The sequence below is a fragment of the Silurus aristotelis genome (assembly GCF_946808225.1).
Source record: "Silurus aristotelis genome assembly, chromosome: 15".
NCBI classification, from domain to species: domain Eukaryota; kingdom Metazoa; phylum Chordata; class Actinopteri; order Siluriformes; family Siluridae; genus Silurus; species Silurus aristotelis.
In genome coordinates, this window is record NC_139588.1 from 17,897,835 (window position 1) to 17,922,678 (window position 24,844).

At 37.4% G+C, this 24,844-nt stretch overlaps 1 protein-coding gene across 4 annotated transcripts in view; it reads left to right on the plus strand.

The window, feature by feature from the left end:
* col12a1b (collagen, type XII, alpha 1b) overlaps positions 1 to 24,844 on the plus strand; it is a 76,269-nt gene that overhangs the window by 44,480 nt on the left and 6,945 nt on the right. For all 4 annotated transcript variants that reach the window (XM_083562371.1, XM_083562369.1, XM_083562372.1 and 1 more), the window contains 23 exons: positions 331 to 473; positions 2,446 to 2,575; positions 2,703 to 2,845; positions 4,720 to 4,849; positions 5,632 to 5,751; positions 5,987 to 6,133; positions 6,512 to 6,628; positions 7,872 to 8,024; positions 8,139 to 8,213; positions 9,634 to 9,773; positions 10,558 to 10,681; positions 10,980 to 11,123; positions 11,653 to 11,817; positions 12,144 to 12,182; positions 12,634 to 12,772; positions 13,745 to 13,887; positions 14,547 to 14,656; positions 20,928 to 21,086; positions 21,355 to 21,432; positions 22,666 to 22,752; positions 23,792 to 23,845; positions 23,988 to 24,083; positions 24,514 to 24,567. In XM_083562371.1, coding sequence (XP_083418497.1) covers positions 331 to 473; positions 2,446 to 2,575; positions 2,703 to 2,845; positions 4,720 to 4,849; positions 5,632 to 5,751; positions 5,987 to 6,133; positions 6,512 to 6,628; positions 7,872 to 8,024; positions 8,139 to 8,213; positions 9,634 to 9,773; positions 10,558 to 10,681; positions 10,980 to 11,123; positions 11,653 to 11,817; positions 12,144 to 12,182; positions 12,634 to 12,772; positions 13,745 to 13,887; positions 14,547 to 14,656; positions 20,928 to 21,086; positions 21,355 to 21,432; positions 22,666 to 22,752; positions 23,792 to 23,845; positions 23,988 to 24,083; positions 24,514 to 24,567 — 2,690 coding nt within the window. The remainder of the gene's footprint in view (positions 1 to 330; positions 474 to 2,445; positions 2,576 to 2,702; positions 2,846 to 4,719; positions 4,850 to 5,631; positions 5,752 to 5,986; positions 6,134 to 6,511; positions 6,629 to 7,871; positions 8,025 to 8,138; positions 8,214 to 9,633; positions 9,774 to 10,557; positions 10,682 to 10,979; positions 11,124 to 11,652; positions 11,818 to 12,143; positions 12,183 to 12,633; positions 12,773 to 13,744; positions 13,888 to 14,546; positions 14,657 to 20,927; positions 21,087 to 21,354; positions 21,433 to 22,665; positions 22,753 to 23,791; positions 23,846 to 23,987; positions 24,084 to 24,513; positions 24,568 to 24,844) is intronic.

The window sequence follows — 24,844 nt, forward strand, 5'->3', positions numbered from 1 at the left end:
CACTGAACTAGAAAACCAAAGGCACAGCTGCATCAGTTTTAAGAACAAGTACAGTGTTTAGCCCAACTGTACCCACCGGTTTGTGCATTCCCAGAATGCATGCCATAAAAACCAAAATTACTATGTCTATTGCTTAGTTCAGCATTTATTTTCTAGCTTTATTGCTGTAATGATTGCTATATAGATCCTGTTTCAATTTGTCCAGCTCTGGATGCCCCCTTCTCTCCCTTTGCTCTAAATCTGCTTAAAGTTTAAACTCCTACTTCAGACCTATCATCTTTGTGTAAAACTAGCTGTATATAATCATTTCTATGTTGCTCTACCCTGCAGTTCCTCGTACTCCACCAAGGAACATCCAGGTTTACCGTCCCACACCCAACAGCCTCAATGTCCGGTGGGAACCAGCCTCAGGCCAGGTGCAGCAGTACCGTGTAGAGTATGTGCCGCTTACTGGAGCCCGACCTTCTGAATTTGTGAGTTTATTTCTCATTCTCACTCTGTTTCTCTACATTCCATGTTCTGGCAAATTACTTAAACACAGTGTAGTTTATTAGTTTTCAGAAAACCATAGTAGTAGGTTATTCAAAACGATACAGGTTAACTATGAGGTGACTTGTCACGTATAAATCCCACATTCTGTACTTTTCTTCCTGCATGGATTCACTGATGTGAACTTTGAATTAAGCAACAAACCTAGAAGAAGCTTTAAACGCATTAGAGAAACATACCCCAGACACATCTGCACAAGACATTGTTAAACTCTATGTTCGGCTCTGAGTGAGAAATAACGAGGCTTGGTTTGGTAATTAAAATATTCTCTGGGTTTTGTTCTACCAGAGGCCACATGTATTTGCTTTCATTGTCTCATGACTTTTCCAGAGCCTCCATGCTTATTGCTTTGTACTTATACAGTTCATACCTAGAGCAAGGGCCAAATTTCTGAATCTACTGCCAAGAACACTTACATTCAATGTGATTCCCATAACATTATTAGTTTCTGTTCAAGAATACACTGTGTGAAAAGGAGACAATATGAGTGCTAATTTCAAATGTTAATAATAAACAATTGATATTAACTCGAATTATATGCAACTCTGTGAAGTCTGTATTGCTTCAGGCTGAAGAATGAAGAAATGACTCATACCTCAGAGATTTTTACTCTGTCTGAGCCAAGTCTGGTGGTTGAAATCATACACTTACTACTGTAATCTTGCTATTCAGTATTGATCATAGAAGAATGGGAGAAATGGTGAGAAATTTAGCAAAAGATGAATCAGAGGCCATGACCTAATTCCCAATAGATTTTTTTAGTTTATTGAGCTCTCACAGTAGCTCATGCATTATACTAAGTTCTCAGTCTGTCCTGATTTTCGTATTAAAACAGAGAGAAAGGACCAGCTTCCAGTTTGTCTTTTTTCTTGAAGGTAATATGAAAAAGAAAAACACAACCTGTCATGTTATTGAGGCACTCCGAAAATGCTAAATCTTCTTTCTTGAAGATTCCAATAGCAGGAAACTTTGAACGATGGAGACTCCTTCCATAAATATTAATGAATTTATCCTTTTTTAACAAGCCCAATTCCAAAAAAAGCTGTATACAGGTTTTAGAGCAACAAATGATTTCATCCAGAATACGTCTTTTTCCTTGCATATTTGAGCAAAACAATGCTAACTGCATACTGCATCTATTACAATAGCATAACTGTTACAATAACTGGCCTGCCTGCCTGCAGTCTAGACCTTTCACCATTTGAAAACATTCGGTTAAGTTGTATTAGCCCTACACCATGTGGATTATTCGTTCTTTTTGGATAAAAATAAATAAATAGTACAAGTGCATTAATATAAATCTGTGATTTGAAATACAGTCAGCACTATAGTTAGAGTTGCTGTTATAGAAAATGTATTCAACAAACCAATTCAGAATTAAACAGAGCAAAACTTTTTTTGAACGACGAAAGCAGTTCACAGTCATTTCGTTTGTTTGACTGAAATAAGAGCTGTTATGGGTCTAATGCACAACTGCGTTTCCTGTGATGCAGTGATTCACAAATTAAAATAGTTCTTATCAGACGAAGTGATAATCCTGCTGGTTGCTGACACGTACAGGATGGGATTCCCCTCAGCTGTGTAACCCCAGCAGCAGATGTGTTTAGGCTTGAATGGGGGTGAACCCCAGGTCTGCTCTCACCAACAGCAGCCATCCAAACTGTTATGTAAAGGAGAATGCTATCTAGCATTTAACCCTCTAGCAGCTTTTGTTTATATTACACATCAATGTGAAGATGTCCTTCTTCACCGCTAATCTAAACAGAGCTTTAATGATGAGGTCATTATATATATTAGCGCGTGCCAGATTAGTGATGTTCACAGAACTGTTTTAAGTAGGATGCACTTAAGCGTGCTCATCTGCATGTCATCTACATGACGATCTTTTCTGTGAAGGTCTTGGTTCCAGGAAACATCAACAATGCATTCCTGGATCAGCTCGTCTCTGACACACCGTACTCTGTCAGTGTCTCGGCGGTGTATGCCGATGGAAACGGACCACCGGTCAAAGGAAACGGAAAAACACGTGAGCTACACTTTATGATTATACTGTCAACACAGGACATGACAGAATCGCTCATTTGTTATGCATGAAGTGTGTTTGTGCATCTTAGTGTGTGAAGTATGCTAACAGTGAGCAATTTCCTTTCCAGTACCACGTGCTGGGCCGAGAAACCTTCGTGTGTTTGACGCCACCACAAGCACACTGAGTATTGGTTGGGACCATGCTGAAGGACCTGTAATGCAGTACAAAATCTCATATGCGCCAATGACAGGAGACCCCATCACTGAGTTTGTGAGTATTTACCTAGATGGATTATTCCAACAGAAATCATGTAATTCTGTTTGCAAGATTTCACTTACAATATTCATCAGTAACACCAAATACTATACAAAGTATCTTAGAATGTGTAGCCTAAACCATTATAAATGCACATAAGTCACACCAAACCTTATAGAGCTTATGATGAGTAATTACTCACAATATTCTAGTCATTTGCTTACACTTAATCAAGTTAACCACACAAGATGCCATGTTGCTTAAAGTTAGTCTCTGACTATTACAAAATGCTGACACTGGAGACTTCTTTCAAAGCTGCTAAACAAACAAATCCTTACAGTCGGTTCTCTACTAATGCATTAAAATAAACCAATGGCCTTGCAGAAAAAAATATTTATTGTCAAAGCTACTGTCTGACCATTCAGAACAATTCAAAACAACAGAACTTTGGCATAAATGTTCTTATATCCTGGTCTGAATACTGATTTTCTGATTGGCTGGAAGGTGTGCTTTTAAACTCCTGGTAATTCCAGTCAATTAAATCACTGTTCAAAATCCATATGTTGCCTTCAAACAGTTGTTCCAACACTTCCAGTTAGTTGCATTTAAGAGTGAGACATCTGATGTACAGATACAAGTGTTGCTCAGATGCAAATTTATTTTCATAACCCTTTTTTTTTTTAATGTATTCAAATAAATGTAATATGTAAAGTAATTAGCAAAGAATTGGCAAAAAAAATCCTTTCAATCTGTTTTGCAATGCAAATGTTAATGACAGCTTTAATTTGTCAGTGCTGGCAAGTCAATATGGGTAAACCCCATGCAAGGTGTGTGTTCACAATTTTAATGCACTTCAGTTAAGGTGGTTCTTTACTTCCATGCCATGCATTAAGATTGTATAATACATTCCTAGTCATGGATTTTTTCCTTAAATATTATTGACCATGTAAGAATTTGTAAGAATCTCCAACACTATGACTATGTTATTGTATGTATTATTGCAATGTATACAATATTAAATGGTGCAGGCTGTTAGTGTGTATGTTAACAGTGCATTTTATGAAGTTATAAATACAGGTTATATTGTATACTGAGATTTCATTAAACACCATGACTGCCTTAAACACATTAATTGCTTATACTCACAAGCTTAATATAAGGATTTATTACATTAAAGGCTTTATAATGAATGGTTCAGCAAGAATGCTTTATACTGCATTTTTTAAACAAATATATGTGCTGATTAAATATTGACTGTAACAGGATGACATATACAATATATCAATGGAGGTTATAAAATCTGGTCACATCACTCATATTTTACCAGCTTTAGCTATAAAAAAAATTGGCACATTATATTCCTAATGCATTAAATTAAGAAGGCTAATGGAGGCCAACCTGACATCATGTGTTAAGCCCAGTGAGTGAGAGTGAAAGCAGAGAATGTTATTCTCCCCGACCCAAGCAGCTGGTGTTATGTCATTTCAGCTCGTGTTAGAAACGGCCGCAAAAGAGCGGAAATGAATCGATTCTTTTCAGTGACTCTTGAGAGAAATGATTATGGTTAAGACAGGATCTTCAGATCTCCAGGGACAGACTTCATCCTCTAATTTTTTTTTTCTGGCTAAATCCTTGAGCTTCTGAGTGGACCTTTGTGTTGGTGACTGCATGCCTCAGAGATTTGTTTGAAGTGGGGTTTTTATCACTGCTCCCAATCTCTCTATTACTGTGTGTGTTTGGCAACAGATCATTTCATTTTCATGCTCCACATACAATCGCTAATGGAAAGCAACAGCAGGTCACTTTGCTCAAAATTCTAATGGAATCCTAGTTATGGATGTTCTTTTTTTTAATGAAAACCCTTCTAAAATTCATATGTTTGTCCACAGACTGCTGTTCCTGGTAACAGAAACATTGCCATCCTCCAAAATCTGCTGCCTGATACTCCTTACAACATCACGGTACAGGCAATCTATGCTGATGGACAAGGAGGTTCTTTAGTCGGAAATGGAAATACACGTAAGTGACACTGAAACTGCACAATTTTCCATTTCATTAGTTTTTTTCGTTTAAATATTTTACTTTGTTAAATCAATTTTTTTATTGCTAATTATTAGTATAAAATATTTGGAAAATCTGTCATGAGTCAATCAGCTGATAAGATATAAACAAAAATTGAGAGTGAGCACATTAATATAAATCTGTTATATTTAGAGTTCCTAGGTCAGATATTGAACTAGTTCTTTTTCATGATAAGAATATTTTTAATCCTGATGATTCACAAAAAAGACAAATTTGTACAGGCACTGTCAAAGGCTGGAATTTGTCCCCATACAATTTTGCGATGCTTTTAACAAAGAAAAATTTGCTCGTAATTCTGCAAAAAACCTTGGTTGCAGAACATCATCTCTTTGAGAAATTTGTGACAGCTTCTTCGCTGATTTCGATAGGGATGCATGGTGCTTTTAGAATAATAAATGTCAGTCGGAGTCAGTTTTCTGTTGCATATATTGGCATGAGATTGCATAATGCCTGGCAGTTCATAGCTACCTTAGTGCAACCACTGTAAAAATAAAATAAACCCAGTCTAAACATGCATATTCCCCATTAAAGCAGTGTAAACACGGTGCAGAAAAGAAAAAATCATGTGGGCCCGATCAGTAGCGTCTCTGGCATGCCAAGCCAATAAGGATTTCTTTACCCAATGGAAATGAGTCATGCTTTAGTATGCTTTCACTGGGAAATTGGCGGAACGGATTCAGAATTGAGGTATTCCTCTGCTGTGTATCTTGGACCAACAGTTGGCCTACTGGAGCCCCGAAACCTTCGTGTGTCAGATGAATGGTACACCCGTTTTCGTGTAGCCTGGGACCCTGCTCCAGCGCCAGTGCTCGGATATAAACTCGTCTATCAACCCACAGGTACATTTCAGTTTCAGTTGCTATCTAATACCATGTACACAAGAGTTGTCATAATGTAATATATAAACATCGAAAAAAAACTAAAATAAACACCCCACACTTACCTTGCTAATAAAAAGTTATTATACAGGAACATATAAATATCTGTAAGTACATGTTCATAGATTAAAAACATTCGAAAAAATGTTTGTAAGTGTCACGTATATATATTTTTTTTGTCCTGTGGTATTTTCAGACAGGGACGAGACACTGGAGGTGTTTGTTGGCGATGTAACCTCATACACTCTTCACAACCTGCTACCTGGTACAAATTATGATGTCAAAGTGTTTGCTCAGTATGACTCTGGTGTGAGCGGGGCGCTCACTGGACAAGGAACAACACGTACGTGTCTGATTGTTATGTGTCTTTAAAAGCATATCATTGTATTCAGGAATTAGACGCACTACAGTACAGTAAATGCTATACTGGTATTTCCATACCAGCAGCAGTTATGACAGTTTTAAAATGGGCAGTGACATGATGAACACAGGTTCATTGTCTTTTTTGGAGTGATGGTGTACCATGACTCTGACTAGGACAAAGTCTGACTGGCGAATTATAAACTGAAAAAAAAAGAAGCTAAAACTTGGATGTATAAAGATGAAAATACTCACAAATATTTAATACATTAATCCAAAGAAGCAGGAAACCACGAATAGCTGGAAGTGGAAGTGGCAATTTTTCCAAGAGAGATAATATTCCTACTTTCTGTCTGCGCAGTCTACCTCAATGTGACCAACCTGGAAACATACAATGTCGGCTACGACCAGTTCTGCGTCAAGTGGACACCTCACAGAGGCGCAACTTCTTACAGAATCAAGCTGAATCCTCTGGATTGTGAGTCACACAAACCACTTTAATGTGCATTTCGATCATGTACAGATCATTTGGTTAAATCTACTCCCCCCCCCTGTTTGTATAAATAGTTAAAGTTGTTTGTCAAACGTTGCCGTAGCGACCCGTCTCTGTTGCCTTGTATTGTGTCATCAGTCTCCTGGAATGACAACACGTCAGTCGCCTGGGCCGAATGTTTATCCTCTGTGTTTTTCTTCGTTTATTCTCCGTAGAAGGACATATGTAGAATAAACTCGACCACCAAGTATTAACTGATTCAGATGAGCTAGAAAGTTTGGTGTCTTTCCTTAAATCCATCTGGTTTTTATTCACACATAGATTAAGGGTGCTTAGTAACAAAAAAATGCAGGATATTGGAGGATATGCTCATTCTCTGTCTATTTGGCAAGTTCCTCAGAGTTAAACAATGAAACAAAGTGCTAGCATAAGAACATGCCAATATGGCTGAGAGATTAAAAAAATCAATTCAGCACAAAGATTTCAGATTAATAGGAAACACACAAGGTCAGGAGTTTAATCAGCATTTCCTCGCTATCACATACAGTTTTACTAAATTATAATAATAATACTAATAAACAATACATGGTTAATCATAGTATATGATGATGAAGAGTTGGGTTTAGATTAGACTAGGTTGGTGCACAGTATGAGTTCAAAAGCGAGGGGGTACATGCAAGATATTTCTCATCATACTATATAAACAAATAGTATAATATTTAGACAAAATGTATTATTCACAAATTAACTATGTGAAAATATAAATGAAAAAAGTTTCATATAAAGTATGAGTACAAGAGTCAGTCAATGTTGAATTTCACTTGGCATATACTTGGCAGTCTCGCTTATCCAGAGTGAAATACAGTTATCGCAGTTATACAGCTGAGCAATTAAAGGGTTAGGGCCTTGCTCAGCAGTGGTAGGCCCTTGAGCTAAAAACGGCGCACAATGAGAAGAAAAAATATTGATCATGTAACCAAAGATTAAAACAAAAGTAACGAGCCTGGTTTAAAAATGTAAGAAGTAGAAAGTATAGACATTTGTGTAAACAATGTAACGAGTCTAATGTGCTTCAAACTGTTGGTTTATTTTATTTTGAATAAGAATGAAATAGCATGGAAGAAAACGTTACTAAAACTTGTTATTTATTGTCTCTACAGTGTAATAAGTATTGCTGTTAATGAGCTTTTATTCAGTCATAGTTATTTTGTCTTGTCTGATGTTGCAGCATCTGCTAAAGGTCAGCAGGAGATCACCATCACAGCTGGACAAAGTCACTACTGCTTTGATGGCTTGAGTCCTGATTCTTTGTATAATGCTACTGTGTTTGTACAAACTCCCAATCTGGAGGGACCCGGAGTCAGTGCCAAAGAGCGCACATGTGAGCATCATAGCCTTTCCACTTTTATATGAGTGGTAACTCGCATTCTTTATGAAATAATTTTATGATTCAGGAAAAAAAAAGCTCATCATATTGGGTTTTTTTTTTTTACAGTGACAAAGCCAACGCCAGTGCCAACCCTTCCTCCTACTCCTCCTCCTCCACCAACCATTCCTCCTGGTTGGGCAGGTCAGTATTCTCTAATACTCAGTATAAAATGTGAATAAACTGTATGCTATACAGGTAGATTTCAGCTATGTTTGGAAGAAAACATTAGGAGTTAATGTGGGTTTGGAGCTTTGTCAATGGATAGAATGATATGATGTATAATTCTAAACTGCTGGCTATGAGCTTCCTTTACTTCTTAACAATATGTGCCTAAAGCAACAAAAGCAAGGTTGGCTGACTCATGCAATCATGGAACGATTGCATAAATGTACTTTTGCTTGAAGTGTTCTTTAAACATGCATGTTCAAAGCCACTTTGCCCTGAGATTAAACAGACAGTTGTCTATTTAGCATTTGTCTGAACCGAACGTGGTCAGAACGAGCTGTCCCATGTCCAAGATGGATGAGCATTTGTCAGGATCGAATATCTCTGTAGCGTGTATGGAGTGTGTAAACAACGTCTGGTGCGACAGCTAGTGGAAATTAAGGTAGTTTGCTGAAGAAATGGATGTAAAAGTCGAGTCCAGATGGAGTGGTAAGCCTCATATAAAGCATTGTACATAAACTGTTGTGAATGGACAGAGAATTAATTGTGTTAAAAGACAGACGGTTTTGCAAAATATCTGCATGACCTAACAAGTGGTTAGATTTCGGGGAAAAGTGTGGCTATTACTTTATCAATCGTTTTGGGATTCACATTGAAAAGATTATAGTGAGTGTCCTGGAATGTGAAGAGAGTGAGAGTGAGAGTGAAAGTGAGAGAGAGAGAGAGAGAGAGAGAGAGAGAGAGAGAGAGAGAGAGAGAGAGAGAAGCTGATGTCAAGCTGAGAGTGTTAAAAATTACTTTAAGCTTTTGGACAGGTGTAATCAGTATCAAATTAATACTTAGGTCACCAAACCTGGTCTAAGGAAAATGAATCTTACTTATCTGACAAACCTCAGCTCTACAATAGTCTTTTTTTAAATCTATTTTGTTTTCTGAATCTAAGATTTGCCCATTTAGTTACATGCTGGAAGGCATATCTGTTTCCACTTCATGCATGTTGCTCAGATCAGGTGTTAACAGGGACCAGGATGTGTTTTATGCAATTGGAGAATGCACGCAATGGTGTATGTGGTTGTATGTGGGCAATTCTGAACTATGCCGCAGTGCATCAGGCAAGAATTATCCCTGCAAATTTTCTGTACTAAAAGAGCTTCTAAATATTTCAGCGAACCCGACCATCAAATGCTCTGCCACACTTGTTTGTTTTCACAGAAAAGCTTGATCGATTAAAGTACTTGCAACACATAGTGTCAATGCCTTTGTTTGTAAAAGTTTTTTTTTTCCAGAATGCCTGACTCTAATTAGAAAGCACAAACTGTGTAGGTCTTTTTTTTATGAAGGAGCCTGAGTGATGAAATGTGGCAATGAATTGGAATGACTTGTTATTGTGCTTTAGTCTGCAAAGGTGCCAAGGCAGATGTTGTGTTCGTCATCGATGGCTCATGGAGTATCGGCGAAGATAGCTTCCACAAAGTACGACAGTTTATCTTCAGTATCATGGGTGCTTTTGATGTCATCGGTCCATCAGGAATGCAGGTATGGACAAATATTCCAGGAAGGCATCGAGTCTGAAATGGTACAAACAGTTTTCAAGGAAAAATCTGAAACCAAATTTTTCTTCTAGAAGCTCTGGATTAGTTGCATCCACATTTTAGATAGATAGATAGATAGATAGATAGATAGATAGATAGATAGATAGATAGATAGATAGATAGATAGATAGATAGATAGATAGATAGATAGATAGATAGATAGATAGATAGATAGATAGATAGATAGATAGATAGATAGATAGATAGATAGATGGATGGATGGATGGATGGATGGATGCATGGCAATCTATGATATCCATTATACCTAGTACTTTACCATCTTATTTGTATTATCATTTGTTTTGGGGTCAGAGGACAGTGTAATAGAGCTTGAAGCACATATTTTGCTTAAAATTTAAAAAAAAGTAACATTAGTCAGCCAGACAAAAGGTGGAAAATGCGAACATGGCACTGGTAAAGCTTAGCGGCTGATTAGGCAGTGATTAACCGGCCAAGTCAAGAAGGTGGAACTTTTCAGTAAACCAATTACCTAAAAAGAGCCAAAAAAAACAATGTTAAATGAGGATTTGCCAAAGATTTGCGCATTTATTTCTCTGCTGAGATATACTGTAATTGTAATTTATAAGCATGAATAATTCAAGAATTAACTAGAAAAGGTCATTTTCCAAAACTCAGTTCTATTCTTGAGCAATTCTTAGGTGAAAAAAAAGGTTGGTTATGGATTCGGATTTGGATGTAGCGAGGATCTTCCTGTGTTTGTCCAACAGGTTGGTTTTGTACAGTTCAGTGACGATGCCAGGACCGAGTTCAGACTGAATACTTACAGTGACAAGGGCACTGCTCTGTCAGCGCTGCAGCTCATCCGCTACAAAGGAGGAAACACGAAGACAGGTGCTGTGTATCTTCCAGTAATCATCAGCTACACTATTACACACTACTTGTCCTATCTGTCCACAGTAGTCCTGAAACCGTGATCTATAATCGGAACGTTGACATTTTGGTTTATGGCAAAACAATGTGATGACAAGCTAACATTATTTCACTGCACCCTTTTACCCCTGAGACGATGAAATGTTGGTTTTAATGACTTGTTTGCAGAGAAAACATTTCAGTCACTTTTTTTTTAATTCAGTAACTCAATAGTCTTGAAGCTAGTAAAAAATTCAACATCTGTGTACTTGCTGTGTAGGCATGGCTCTAAAATATGTGCACGACAAAGTGGTCACTTCAGACACTGGAATGAGGAGGAATGTCCCGAAGGTGCTGGTGGCTGTTACTGATGGACGGTCTCAGGATGAAGTGCAGAAACATGCTGCCAAGCTGCAACATGCTGGTATGGCCATTAAATTACGAGTCATTGCAAGATACTAGATATGAATCGGGTTATTATTGCTGAAAATTTGATATTTAACAAGCATTTTGTGGTATTTAAGGTGGTTCAAAGCCCATTTTTTCAAAGATTAATGTGTAAACTCTATCTTGTCTTGGATAATGTTTAAATTCAACTGTATTAAATTCAGCAACTGTGAATTGACTCGTTCAAAGAATATATGGTTGTAACACGATTTCTTCTAGTGTTCAATTCAGAAAAAAAAACAGTCACTGCTATTAAAAGTGATTGTAGGTTATTTTGTTAACTTAATTAATCTGAATTTCATTTGTATAATGTTTTTTAGCAATAGGCATTTACACAAAACTGTCTTACACAAATCCTGATATAAACGTGTAATTTGAATTTGTCCATCACTGTTTAAACTCTACCAAAAAACCCCAGCAATTAGCGATGGATCCTTGTGGAATATTTCTTTGACGTTAATCAGCATTTGGAATTCATTATTTCATTTGGAATTTTATTTTTCCAGGCTACAGTGTGTTTGTGGTTGGAGTGGCTGACGTGGACTACGCTGAGCTTCAGAACATCGGCAGCAAGCCAAGCGAACGCCACGTTTTTGTTGTTGACGACTTTGATGCCTTTGCCACCATACAAGACAGTCTGGTCACCTTCATCTGTGAGACTGCGTCTTCCTGTAAGTGCATTGTCGTCAATTTCTATTGTTATTATTCAAACTATTTCAAAAGGATCAATTCGTTTTCAACAGCAGTGCCAGTGGAAAAACTTACGCTTACACCGATATTATCAGGAGGCGGTCATAGTTTTACATTCTGTATACTTTGAAATATCTTGGCCCTAAATAAGCAAATAAATGCAATGATTTATGATAAGCGATGTAAGGTTGTATTCTGTATTTTAACATTATATTTTAACATTGTTTGTAACATTTATAACAACTGACAATTATTGACATGTTTGACTCTATGCATTACCAAAATTGTTTCCTGAATCCTTTCACAGCTTGCCCTCTGATTTACGTGAATGGATTCACATCTCCAGGTACAGATACTGATAATTATATTATTACCATTAGTAATAATCTTTAAAGCATTATAAACGTACACACACACACACACACACACACACACACACACACACACACACACACACACACACACACACACACACACACACACGATAACATGATAAAATATTCGACAAACATGAAAAGTATAAATTAATGATTTGCACTACAACTATAATAATGAAATATACTGTATGTAACACAACTAAATATGCCAGTAGATATGAAGACCTGGCCTGGTTAAACATTTAGTAGAAAATAAGAAAAAATACCTATAGAGCTAGTGAGTGTTTTCTGGAACATTAAGTATTTAGTGCTCGTAATGGTTATACTGCTTGAGGATTTCGCTTCAACGATCAAGGTTTAATATTATCAGCATGTTTTTTTCATCTTTCTAAATGGTATTTTTTCTACAATTTCCCTTAGGTTTCCGAATGCTTGAGGCATTCAATTTGACTGATAAGACATACGCTTCGGTTAAGGGTGTATCAATGGAGCCAGGCTCCTTCAACAGCTACACAGCCTACAGGCTCCATAAAGATGCCTTCATCAGTCAGCCTACAGTGTAAGTTCAGTACACCAATATGCATAGTCTGAGTAAAGTCTGAGGCTCCTAGAGAAACTGCAGACATCAAATCGAATTATTTAACACATCACTTTATAACATTATAATGTTATTTTGTTGAATCTGTATAGTGTTTTGCTGTAGTTGTACTCCTCATTTCATCAATGTTATTGTGGTACATCTTTCATTTTTTCCCTCCCATCACTCACCAGCACCCACCAGTGCCCTCACCAATCTAATAGAAACATGCAGTGATAAAATTATTCATTTTTTATACTGGTTGAAAAATAGTTAATTTCCATTCAGCTAATAGTTTACCAATGTACTAAATAAATAATGCCTACAGGACTCCTCCAAATTTTACTTTTCTTTCTGTTTTTTCACCTATAATAAATAAAAACAGTTCTTAATCATAGGCCTTTGTAGGCCCCCAGACCTTTGTGGCCCACTGTATCCTTTGTCTACCTAAATAGCGCTAATAATCCTCATTACATGTGACAAATAGTGTTCACAATTGCAGAGGTAAATACAGCCTATTGCTAAAAGTATGCTATTAGAGGATTATTGTGGGCTTTCGGTCTTGTTGTTTTAGTCTTAACATGCCCAGCAGCTCTCAGCTAGACAATTAGACGTCACTGTTAGCTAAAAAGGCTCGAGGGATTTATGGCACCTTGTTAAAGTCAATCCTGACAGGTGGTGATGTTTGTTGAAGGGCTTCGTTTTTCCTCAGGGCTCAACATCAAGTTTAGTCCCAAAGACGTTTTACAAAGCATTCGTTTTCACTTCTCTTTCACAAGTCTGTAATCTTTTTAACATATACACTGCAGTATCAGGTGACCTGAAAATGCCAGGTTTGATTAAACACCCCTATGGGAAGCTTTTAGAACTGGACACTGTCAAGCTAATGTAAAAACAGGCTTCTGTTATCTGTTATTCTTTTATATTTTAAAACACAAATTTTGGGTTCAACAGAGAAATCCATCCCAATGGTCTCCCCACATCCTACACCATTATTCTGATGTTCCGGATTCTTCCAGACACGCCCAATCAGGCTTTTGATATTTGGCAAGTGTCCGATAAGAACCACAAGCCTGAGGTCGGCATCACTATTGACCGTAAGTGTATATTTAATCCCCATAGATTTAAAAAAATATTTTGCTGCCTCATTTTATCCTGATTTTGTGTTCTTTGTGCATTGTCTGGGTACTTTTTTCTGTCTGTCTGTCTGTCTGTCTGTCTGTCTGTCTGTCTGTCTGTCTGTCTGTCTGTCAGACAGACAGACAGACATATATATATTACATATATATCTCTCTGAAGACCCTTCTTTTCCAGCTTAAAGGAATTTTTATTTGCAACTTTCTCATATTTACTCGCAAAGGCAGATTAGTCCTGAAGTGGTGAGACATTTTGCCCCTGGAGCTCATTAATAACAAAAACTGCACACTAGCTAACTTTTCTTTTTTAATATTAATTTCCCTATTTTAATTAGCTATTCTTCCATCCCCACAAAGGGTATCTTATGGTCTCCAGGCTTCAAGCCTGTTATCCTTTTCCTTTCTTGGTATGCAGCCTTGACCTTGCACCATTTCTTCCTTCCGAGCTTCACTCTTCACACAATTTACTAATTGTCATATTTGGCGCAGGCTTCATGCAACATTTCAGTTCTGCTTATAAATGTTTCCTGTGAAGGATGTTTGTATTGTATGTCTAAGTCTATAAAGAGCTTGGAGGCCTATCTGACAATTTCCTCTTCTCTGTCTGTTTCTTTTTGCAGCCTCCAAACAGACCGTATCATTTTATAACAAGGACACACAAGGAGAGATTCAGAAGGCCACATTTGACAGTCCACAGCTGAAGAAAATATTCCATGGAAGCTTCCACAAGGTAAATGCTGCCGCCTTTGTGTTCTACAGTACATGGATCTGTGGATGTGGATCAATATGGGGTATTGCATTTCTGTCAAAAGCGTTTCCAGTTGTACCTACATGTGATCAGTGACCTGAGGATATACAGATGTCTAGGATAGCAGGCATTCCAGATGTTACGATTACAGGTGATATGCCTGTAGGTGGTATGTAAACGTCTGTTCTTTTAGCAGATGGCACTTTAAAACTGTTATGTAATGTGTAGCTTGAAGGAATTATACCGTATAGAAAAGGTGATATGGGGAGCTTGTTTTTCAGATCATGCTCACACAAGGCTGCTTACTTTACGGATTTTTATACCCATCAATTTTTCTTTTGAAAGCTTTTGCTGTGCATCGTTAGTCCATATGAATTAAGCATAACAATACACTATACTGATGTTACTAACCTTCAAAAGTATGTTTGTTTGCCAGGAACATGTTTAGGAAAGCATCAGCAGCTTTCTATTCCTGATTTTTATTCATCGGCCAAAATAAATATGAATGAAACCTAACTGAAGCTATGAAAACACTTCACAGCTGTTTATCAGTAAAGTTAATGTGAATCATAAGTAAATATAAGGAAGCTCCTCCAATGTAGCTTTTGTAGTGTAGCGTTAAAACATTAATGCATCATGAATGATGAAGTAATTTAATTATTTATTGATCTTCATATCTTATGTCCAAAATGTGACGTTGTTAAGCTACATACGGTCTTTCTCATGTGAAAGTCGATGTAGAGTTTGAAGTTGCATTCGTATCGTTCAGTTGCCTTTCAGCTTCCAGTTGCACACTAAAGTACAGTATACTAAAGTTCAGTATCACAGTTTAAATTTTCTGTGTTAAAAATACAGTCCCCAAAGAAGAAAACCAGTGCGGTTGTACACCTTCAATAACCTAGACTGATTTAAATGCTTTATTTTTTTAGTGCTTAAATACAATGGGCACGTAGTTTATAGATGATAAACTCATAAACAACAATTCAAAACATGACTCTATTAGATTCAAGCAACATACTTGACCAGGTCATATTTTTCACTTTTTGGCAGTGTATTGTTGGCTTTGTATTGTTATAATGCTGAAATATTCCTCTTCTGCCAAGTTTTTTGGAGACTGAGTCTTCTTGTCAGCTAGCATTTTGGTATATTCACAGGCCTTCCTGGTGCCATCTATAAATGTCATCTCCCCAACATCCTTTGCACTAAGATAGCCCGGTATGATCACACTCCTATCACAGTGTTTAACTGGCAGGATTGTGCATTCACTATTTTATACCTGGTCAGGTTCACACCAAACCAGCTGGACCCAATCTGAGCCAAATTGATCTTGAACTCATCTGACCAAAGAATGTGCTTCGGATATTCACCAGAGGTTTTTTTTTCACTTTGAGCTTTCACAGGAACTCTGATTTCCACTGATAACCAAAGTACTAAGTCTGATGCGATTGCCCAAACTAGATGCAAGTAGAACACACTTGTGTAAGTGCCATATTGTTAATGGAGTCATCTTAGGTGAATAGTGCCTGCAGCTCTGAGGTAGTATGGCTCGGTCTACTGCTGCAGCTGTATTCCAGCAGACTTTTGGTTGTTCCTTTCATTAAAGTTAAGTTGGTTGTTTCCTTTGTGAAATCCAGATTTAAAAGATGGACATAGGAGCTCTCAATCAGGAGCGTATAGGATCAAAAAGTTCTGGAAACCAAAAGTATACTGAGTTTTGTAGCAGTGATTAAAGGTTGCATTGGGGTTGTACTTTAAGTGCTGTATTTATTAATCTAGTCTTTATATAAGTTTTGATTTGGATTGTTTCTAATAGAATCTACTTCACTTGAGAGGTAATAGTATTTTGAATCTTCTAACATTTAAGGGATATTACACAGGGGTGTACTAATTTATGCTGTATACTTGTTTGAATTCTAACAATGAACCATCTTGTCATTAAGCCAGACTTTGCTAAAGTCGAAAAAAAGTATTATGACTGTCTACCGCCTCCCTGCAACATTTTGTTCTTTTTTCCTTAAGCACATCATTCAATTCAGTTCAATTTTTTTTGTTTCTAGCACTTATTAAATAGCAGCTTTACCGAAATCCAGATGTAAATTTTGATCCCTTATTGAGCAAGCCAGAGGAACACGTTTCAAAGTAAAACCCTTCTTTTTCTGGGTGACATTGGAGAGTGGGATTAGAAATCATTGCAATATGCGGTGAAGTTAAACGGATTGTTAAAAGGAGGTTCGTTCTGGGTGTCTTTATGATTACAGTGGCTGGTTTTAGGCTGAAAAATATTCAGCACTATTCCAGGTAAGATTAGCAAACAATGCAAGATTAAGTCTTGGTTGTGATGAGATTTTGAGCAGCAAAGATCTTTAGGGCATTCTTTTAAGATCATCAGAATGAATTCCGTTTATATTTGTACAGCGCTTTTAATTATGACATTGTCCAAAAGCAGACTTTCTGCATTCAGGGTGTAGCTACAAAACTCAACAGGCACACATGCCTTGGCTTCTCAACTACGTTTGGGGTAAAGGGAACACTGTGGAAAATGTATCTTTTTTTTTTTTTGCACAGCTGCTGCTTGCCAACACACACACATAGATATATACACAAAAGTTAATACTCTTTCTGAAAAAGTGCTTAATCCTGTTTGCCAAGCTTCAAAACAGACTGAGTGAAAAGGGGGATGTGGCACATCGTTTACAATCATTTCGTTATATAACGATCGTGAGGACTGCTAAGCTCTTGCGTTTTTTTCTCAAATTTAGAGTCTGTTTGGTGCTTTTAAAACATGGTGGAGTTTCTCACTGGAAAAGGAAGTTTGAAAAATATTGGGTCAGCAAATTAGCCTTTAAACATCGGCAGGGGAAGGAGGAGAAGAAAGCTGTCTTGTTTACTTTTCTCTGTTTCCCCTTCTCCGTAGATATTTTGTCTCTTGTCTATTGGGCTGGAAAAGAAAACCACACAATACACATGCCATATCTTTTTTATTCATACATAAATGTTATCCCTCTCTCGCTTTATTTTTTTATTTTTACCCACCCTCAGATTTGTGACTCTCATTCTCTCTCTCAATCCTGGCAGTGTCCCAGCCCTCATTATACTTATTCCAAGATGAGGGAATTCCTGTAGTTATTCTCACACTGCAGTTGCTTTTTTGAATGCAAAGTGTTCTAACAACTCCCTAGGAAACTGCTTGCCTTCAACCCAAAAAATCTAATATTCACTGAGTAGTTAAAGTGAAATCCAGCAGCTTATCACTTCCTCCATGAAGGATTCCATCTACATATCGTACTTCAGCTCTCACCTGTTGTATCATGAAAGAAAAATAATCCATTGATTCAATTTTCACAGTTAAACACAAAGCCTTTCTGTAGACTGCCAGTGTTAAATCATCCAGCATTCCTGGATAAATCCAGATGATTTAGACATTCTAGCGGAAGCCTGTGCATTTTCTTCGAGGGTTGATTGCTGCTTATAGGTTGTTTAATTAATCTCACCGTGGGATTTCTGTATAAATGAGCTGTAAGGTGCAGAATGTGAGTTTTCCAAGCCACAAGGGTTGGCAAGGGATAAAGTTTGAAACTGATTTATGGCTGTATTTGAAGAGAGAACAGTTAAAGGTTATAATATCATAACCAGGGCTACATCTCAAACACAGAAATACGATGCAGCTGTAACTGGATATCTATGGTGGAAGTGTCATTAAATCCATTTGTATTCAGACTGTAGCACATTAAATGCTGGTTATTTTTTTTTCTTTTATACATCGAAAATGAAATATTTGGCTTATGAAACCTGTATTGTTTACTCATGTTTGATTTTTTATTTATATATATTTTTTGAAACTTATTTGGATTGAATTTTTGGCAACTCAACTGTCATAAAATTAAAGAATTGCTTTTGACAAGGAAAATTGTTTGGTCTTGAGCATACCTTTACAAGTAAACCACAAAAGTTTATACTGTACATACCAGCTTTGGGCTTCATTTCCTGGACTTAAGTGCCTGAGCCAGTGTCTCTTTATTGAGATACCAGTAGCTTTTCACATAATCTAGATCAATATTTATGCAGTATACTTAGACTCTCTGGAAAACAACAAAAAAACTGTTAATATGCCATATACGTGGAAGAAATCTATCTATCTATCTATCTATCTATCTATCTATCTATCTATCTATCTATCTATCTATCTATCTATCTATCTATCTATCTATCTATCTATCCATCCATCCATCCATCCATCCATCCATCCATCCATCCATCCATCCATCCATCCATCCATCCATCCATCCATCCATCCATCCATCCATCTATCTATCATCATATAGTAACGTTTAACCTTAAAGTTTATGTTTCCCCATTACATCTTAAAGTCTTTTATACAGCAACAATATATATATAATGTTATGGAACAGCTGTAAAACAATTTAATTCCTTATAGCACATATAATAGCTGAAGTATATACAATTGTTCCCTCTTACCGTACTCTCTTATTTTCGCTCTTTTAAAGTAAATAAGACAAAATAAGTGCAGCTTATAATGTTACTAAGAAACAGGAAACCGCAAAGCCCTTTACCCTGCACATTTTCCTATGTTGGTAAATGTATACTTAAAGCTTTATTTCTAAGTACTGACACTGGAAACCTCTCTCCAAAAAAAGTCTACATGCCTTTGTATGAGCTGTTACTAAAGAAAAATGAACATGTTTAAATAATAATACATGCATATTATGACAAGTTGTTTTTAAAGAGTGAAATTTATTCTGGTAGCCCTTTAGAATGCGACCAAAACGAATAGCATGATTACACAACAAGATACTGTTGAAAAGTTTTTATTCAGTATAATATATAATCTGGAGATGCATCTTGAGTGACATAATACTACAGTCGTATACGTCGTGTCTGGTCATAGCTGGATGTAGAAATCTACCAGCGTTCTACAATAAAAGGCCTGCTGAATAATGTTTTAGACATACTGACTCCCAGATATCGTTCTATTAGGGCACTTTTTCCACTCCATTTCCTGTCTTCTTATTGCTGCTTCTTTTTACCTTATTTACCCTCTGCTCAAGAAAGGAGGCTCCAAGTCTCACAGCACGATTTTTTTGCCTGTTGACCGTCTGAAAATCCAGAGCCATGACCGTGTCGTGACGTTCAGACAATGTTCACGTCAGCCTCGAACTTCCACTTCCAATGATTTTAAGCAGAAGCCTCTTCTTATGGCAAGATCTTAAGAATTTCGCTTTTTCCCAAAGGAAGGAGGCGGTGGGGAACAGCTGCTTTTGAGTGTTGCTGTTGAGTGGGACGCGTGCAAAGACTGGAAAGCTAGATAGATATCAAGAATAATATTTTTGACTACACTCGATCATCGTAAACGTTGGATTTGCTGAGGACTGTTTATGGAACATGTCTGATGCTAATACTTGTAGTGGAACAAAACTCTATGGCATGAATTGTGTCAGACTTCTAATTTTTTGACAGACCACCCACTTTGACTCATACAGTATGTTAACACTTTTTCCTGGTCAGATTCTGGGATCCTGGAAACACCGGGCAAAAAATGGGAATACACCCTGGATGGGATTGCCACTAGAAGTAATTTAGTGTAGCCAGTTAGGAGCATCTATGAGATGGGAAGAAATCTGCATACCCACAAAGAGGAAACTCACAGCGTCATTGGAGCATGAAAAAACTCCAAACAGACGGTAACCTAGATAAGGGTCAAACCAGGAAGCTGTGAGGCAGCAACACTTATTATGAGTGATAACCACAGTTTAAAACAAAAACATGATGCAAAAGAAAGCTCTAAATGCCTAATCTGCTAATTTCCGTCAGCTGTTTGTTCGCATCTGGTGCATCTGGAAATATTTTCCAATTTAGACAATTTTCTCTTCTAGTTCTGCATATGATCACATCTGCATTCTGTACCCATATAAGCTTTTTTTTTTTTTTGTAATTTAGGACAATTTATGAAATGCTAAACTATTTAAGTTCAGTTAAGAACATTAAGGTAAACTAAAGCCCAACAGCGGCTGATTGGTTGTGCTGGTGCTTGAACCCTAGACCCTATGATCAGTAACCCAGAGTCTTAACTACTGAACCACCATTTAACCACCCTTCAAGGCAATGAAGAAATTACACCCCTTGTATACACAGGATACACAGAAGAACAGAACAGTGTCCTGATCCTCACGTGACTCATAAATGATCCAGTATTTACCTGATTCTATTTTTTTTTTTTTTTCTTTTTCTTTTTTAGCTCCACATCATGGTCTCACCGAACAGCGTCAAATTGAACCTGGACTGCCAGCAGGTGGCTGAAAAGGAAATTAAGGAAGCTGGAAATACATCAACAGATGGCTATCAGGTGCTGGGCAAAATGTCCAAATCGATTGGTTCCAAAGGGGAATCAGCAACAGTGAGTAAAGCATTTTGCCTGATATTTAGCATGTGAGCATGCAGCATTTCATTCTTTCATTTCATGTATATAAAAAATGTGTGCATAAAAAAAAAAAAAAAAAAGTTAAATGCCTAACCCCCCCCCAGATGGATTTTCCAGCTGCAAAGTCTGTCATAAATTTTTATCTGGTGGTTTTTATTTTGTTGCGCTTTTTTGTGTTTTTAAAGTCTTTAAATGTGAAGTTCGGATCAAAGATGTGAAACATGAAATTTTTTTTGATACACAGTTCCAGCTCCAGATGTTCGATATAATCTGTAGACTCGGATGGACCAGCCGGGACAGATGTTGTGACCTTCCTTCGATGGTAAGAGCCACCAAAACATGTCTTTATTTTTGTTACTTTGATTGTTTTTTTGTTTCATGGCGCTGTGATTAAATGACCTGAGTGTGTTAATTTGTCGACAGAAAGCCACGAACTGACATGGCGGCCACAAACAAAAACACACATCAATATAATTAGCCAGTTAGAAACATCTGGTTGTCTACAATTTTGTCATCAATTCTTTTTTCGAGTTTGAGTGTGGATGTTAACACTAATAATTAAAAGGCTTTAGTCATGATCTCTTTCACCCTTCGAGAATATTTGCCTATGTACTTTACAGTTATAGCTCATGCTTTGGCATAACATCCATCAAAAAGGTTATCATGCCCCGAACGTGTTTGCGTGGAAATACAAAGGGAAAAAATGCTTTGATGTTGGAAGCCTTTATAGCAAGATAGAATTATGGGCCATCATGTAGGAAGAGCATCTCTGAGAAGCAGACGCTGCTCTGTTTCCATCTGAGCCTCAACAGAAAGAATCGCAAATTGCTGCTTTTAAAGGCTCATGAAATTTTGGATATAATTAGCAGTTAAAGGACAGCTGCAGCTTCAAAACAGCTTATTGTCATTAATTTGTAGCTTGTCCCATATTTACATTGACTTTTCTACCCTGAACATCTAATAGGTTTTTTTTTTTACCACCATGCCTTGGTTCTCCATCACACAGGACGAAAGTGTTCAAAATCTCCCTCGTCGACATAAAACAGCGACACCACATGAATCACGTAGCCGTGCCACCCTGCTGAAAAGCTGGTGTTCTTCACATCACACTCAGGATTTAATAGAGTCCAGCTTTAAAAATAATGCTGTCAGCAAGAACAAATGCTTCTCTAGTGGAAAATGTGGATTTTAATGCCTACACTGAACTTTGGAATACAATCTTTTCCCTATGTCTTCACCAAATCCTCTAAAATGCTAAAAAATGTAGCTCTGTTTTCTTTTCTTTTTCATTTTATTACAAAGAATCATACTTTCCTCCCATCTTTAAACAGAAAAAAGTCTTATATTTGTTATGACTGCTTTCCTGTTTGTTCCTGTTGCTCATTCTGCTGAAAGCTCCTCTTTGAGAATCCTCTTCCCCTCTTCTGCCCTTTTTTTTTTTAGATTTGAGTTTTGAATAAGATTTACTCTTGAGGCAGAAGAGCAGTTGCTGCTCTAATCCTCAATGGCCTCATTCATCTCCTCTAATCTCACATACTCTGTCTTCTTGTTCTAGAGAGACGAGGCCAAGTGTCCATCTCTTCCTAACGCCTGCACATGCACGTCGGACAGCACTGGGCCTCCCGGACCGCAGGGACCCGTGGTAAGATGCTTTTTTTGAGAAAAGAATTACCTGGAGCAGACGGTATGTCCAACTACGTAGGAATTACTGCAACGTGCAGTTCAGAGTTAGCTAACGTGCAGCATATCCATTTCACATGCTCTCTGTCAGTAAGCACAGAAGGAGCCCTAGGCCATGGAGCTGTTTCTCATTCGGGGATTTTATCCGTGATGAGCTGCAGCATAAACCATTATGAAAAGAAAATTTGGCCGAAACTACAATTTGCACAATGTCCCCTTTTATTTCAAATGCCAGTGCATGTTTGGTATTCAAAGTTTGCTTTTTTAGTTTTGAAGATTTGGTGCTAATGTGGTAAAGTACGGGAAGCTTAAAGTCTCAAAGTCAGCTTTGGACAAAAGCACATGTTAAATCGTTTAAACGTTTGCCTCAGACTGCTTTGTTTATCAGACTTTGTTATGCGGTTTTCTTACATCGTCTGGCACACTGCTATCTATATAAAAAAAACAACTGGACAGCAGCCATAATGCTAGAATCACTACCTCAGCACTTACTGTCTTGGTGTCATTCCACAGATAGCATATTCAGGAAGAAGATCTGGCTGAAGGCTTTAAATGCAGAATTTGATGCTTTATATGATATAGTACCAGTTTGATTTGTATATATTTATTTTTCTTTAACACAGTACTGTTTGCATCATGCTAAACTTGTAGATTGAAGCGTTCCACGTTCACCTTTCTAAATACAATAGAAAACAAAGAAAGCTAGGTTTACCTACTATGTTGACTGTACATTGAATACAGGGAAATCATGTATAACTTTAATGAGTGGATATTGTATGTATATCTATAACATGCAGGAGTGTGTAAATGTATTTTTTGTTGTTTGATGAACTACCTGTGACAACTTATTCACATTTATAAAAAACTTAGAATAATAAAGAACAAGCCATGCTTAATAGCTATGCTGGCATGGGCAGGCCAAGTGCATCATTTGGATAGAAATAAACAGTTATGTGAGCAGATCACAGGATCTTTACTATTTGTAACTCTGACTTTTCCAGGGAGCACCTGGTAGCAAAGGTCCCCGAGGTGAAAGAGGAGAAAATGGACTTGTCGTAAGTATCATATTAAGTTCCTCCTGTCCATCCATTCCTTTTTTCAAAGGTGTAAAACTTGGGACTGGTTATTAAGTAATGTGAGCTAGTATGAAGCAGCAAATAGTTGAGACTTTTTTCCTATGTGTATGTGTTACTGTAGGGTCCAGTTGGACCTCGTGGAGATATGGGTCCACAAGGCCCAATGGGTCTTCCAGGACCTCAGGGCCCCAGTGGGCTCTCCATTCCAGGAGAAGCTGTAAGTGATCCATCCTTCTGTTTTTTTTCTCCTTGCTTTAACTACTTCCCTCGTCCATTGTCTTTGCTCTCAGCCCTGTTCTCGGTAGTGAGTTGTAAATCTCTCAGACCCCTGAACTGAAGGATTACTCTGACCATTAATTTTCTCCTGAGTGGAATTTGCACTGTAACTACGGTTCTGAGTTGTGCGTTCCTCCAAGTCTGTTGACCTCACGCTGGATACATGACACCCTTTTAAACACCTTATTCTTAATGCATCAACATAAATCTGACTTCAGCCCCTTTCCTCCCTGCTCTCCACAGACTCTCTTCCTTCCCTTTTTTAGTCAGACGTTATTGATTTGCTGGATTTATGTGTCCGATTACCAGTAGAATGACAAGTACATAACCTCCTCCACTCACCTTCCCAATCTTCTGGCTTTTTTCTTTAGGGGCGTCCGGGACCGAAAGGAGATCCTGGTGATGCTGGACTACCAGGGCAGAAAGTAAGATTATCTTTTGGCTTTTTATGCTTTAAAAAAAAAAAGAAAAAGAAAAAGAACACTGTATAGCTCATGCTTTTACTTGCTTATAACTCCATATTGGCTTATCAGCTAGCTGAGAGGTTACTCACACAGAAATAGATCATGCTATAAGATTTTAACTGTAAAGCCTAGATTGCCTAATAAAATATTTATTTTGATGCTTTAAAGCCATCCTGAATGTTTGGAGCAAGCAAAAGCATTACAGCAATTTAGCTAGAAGTTAACCAAGCAATATGTA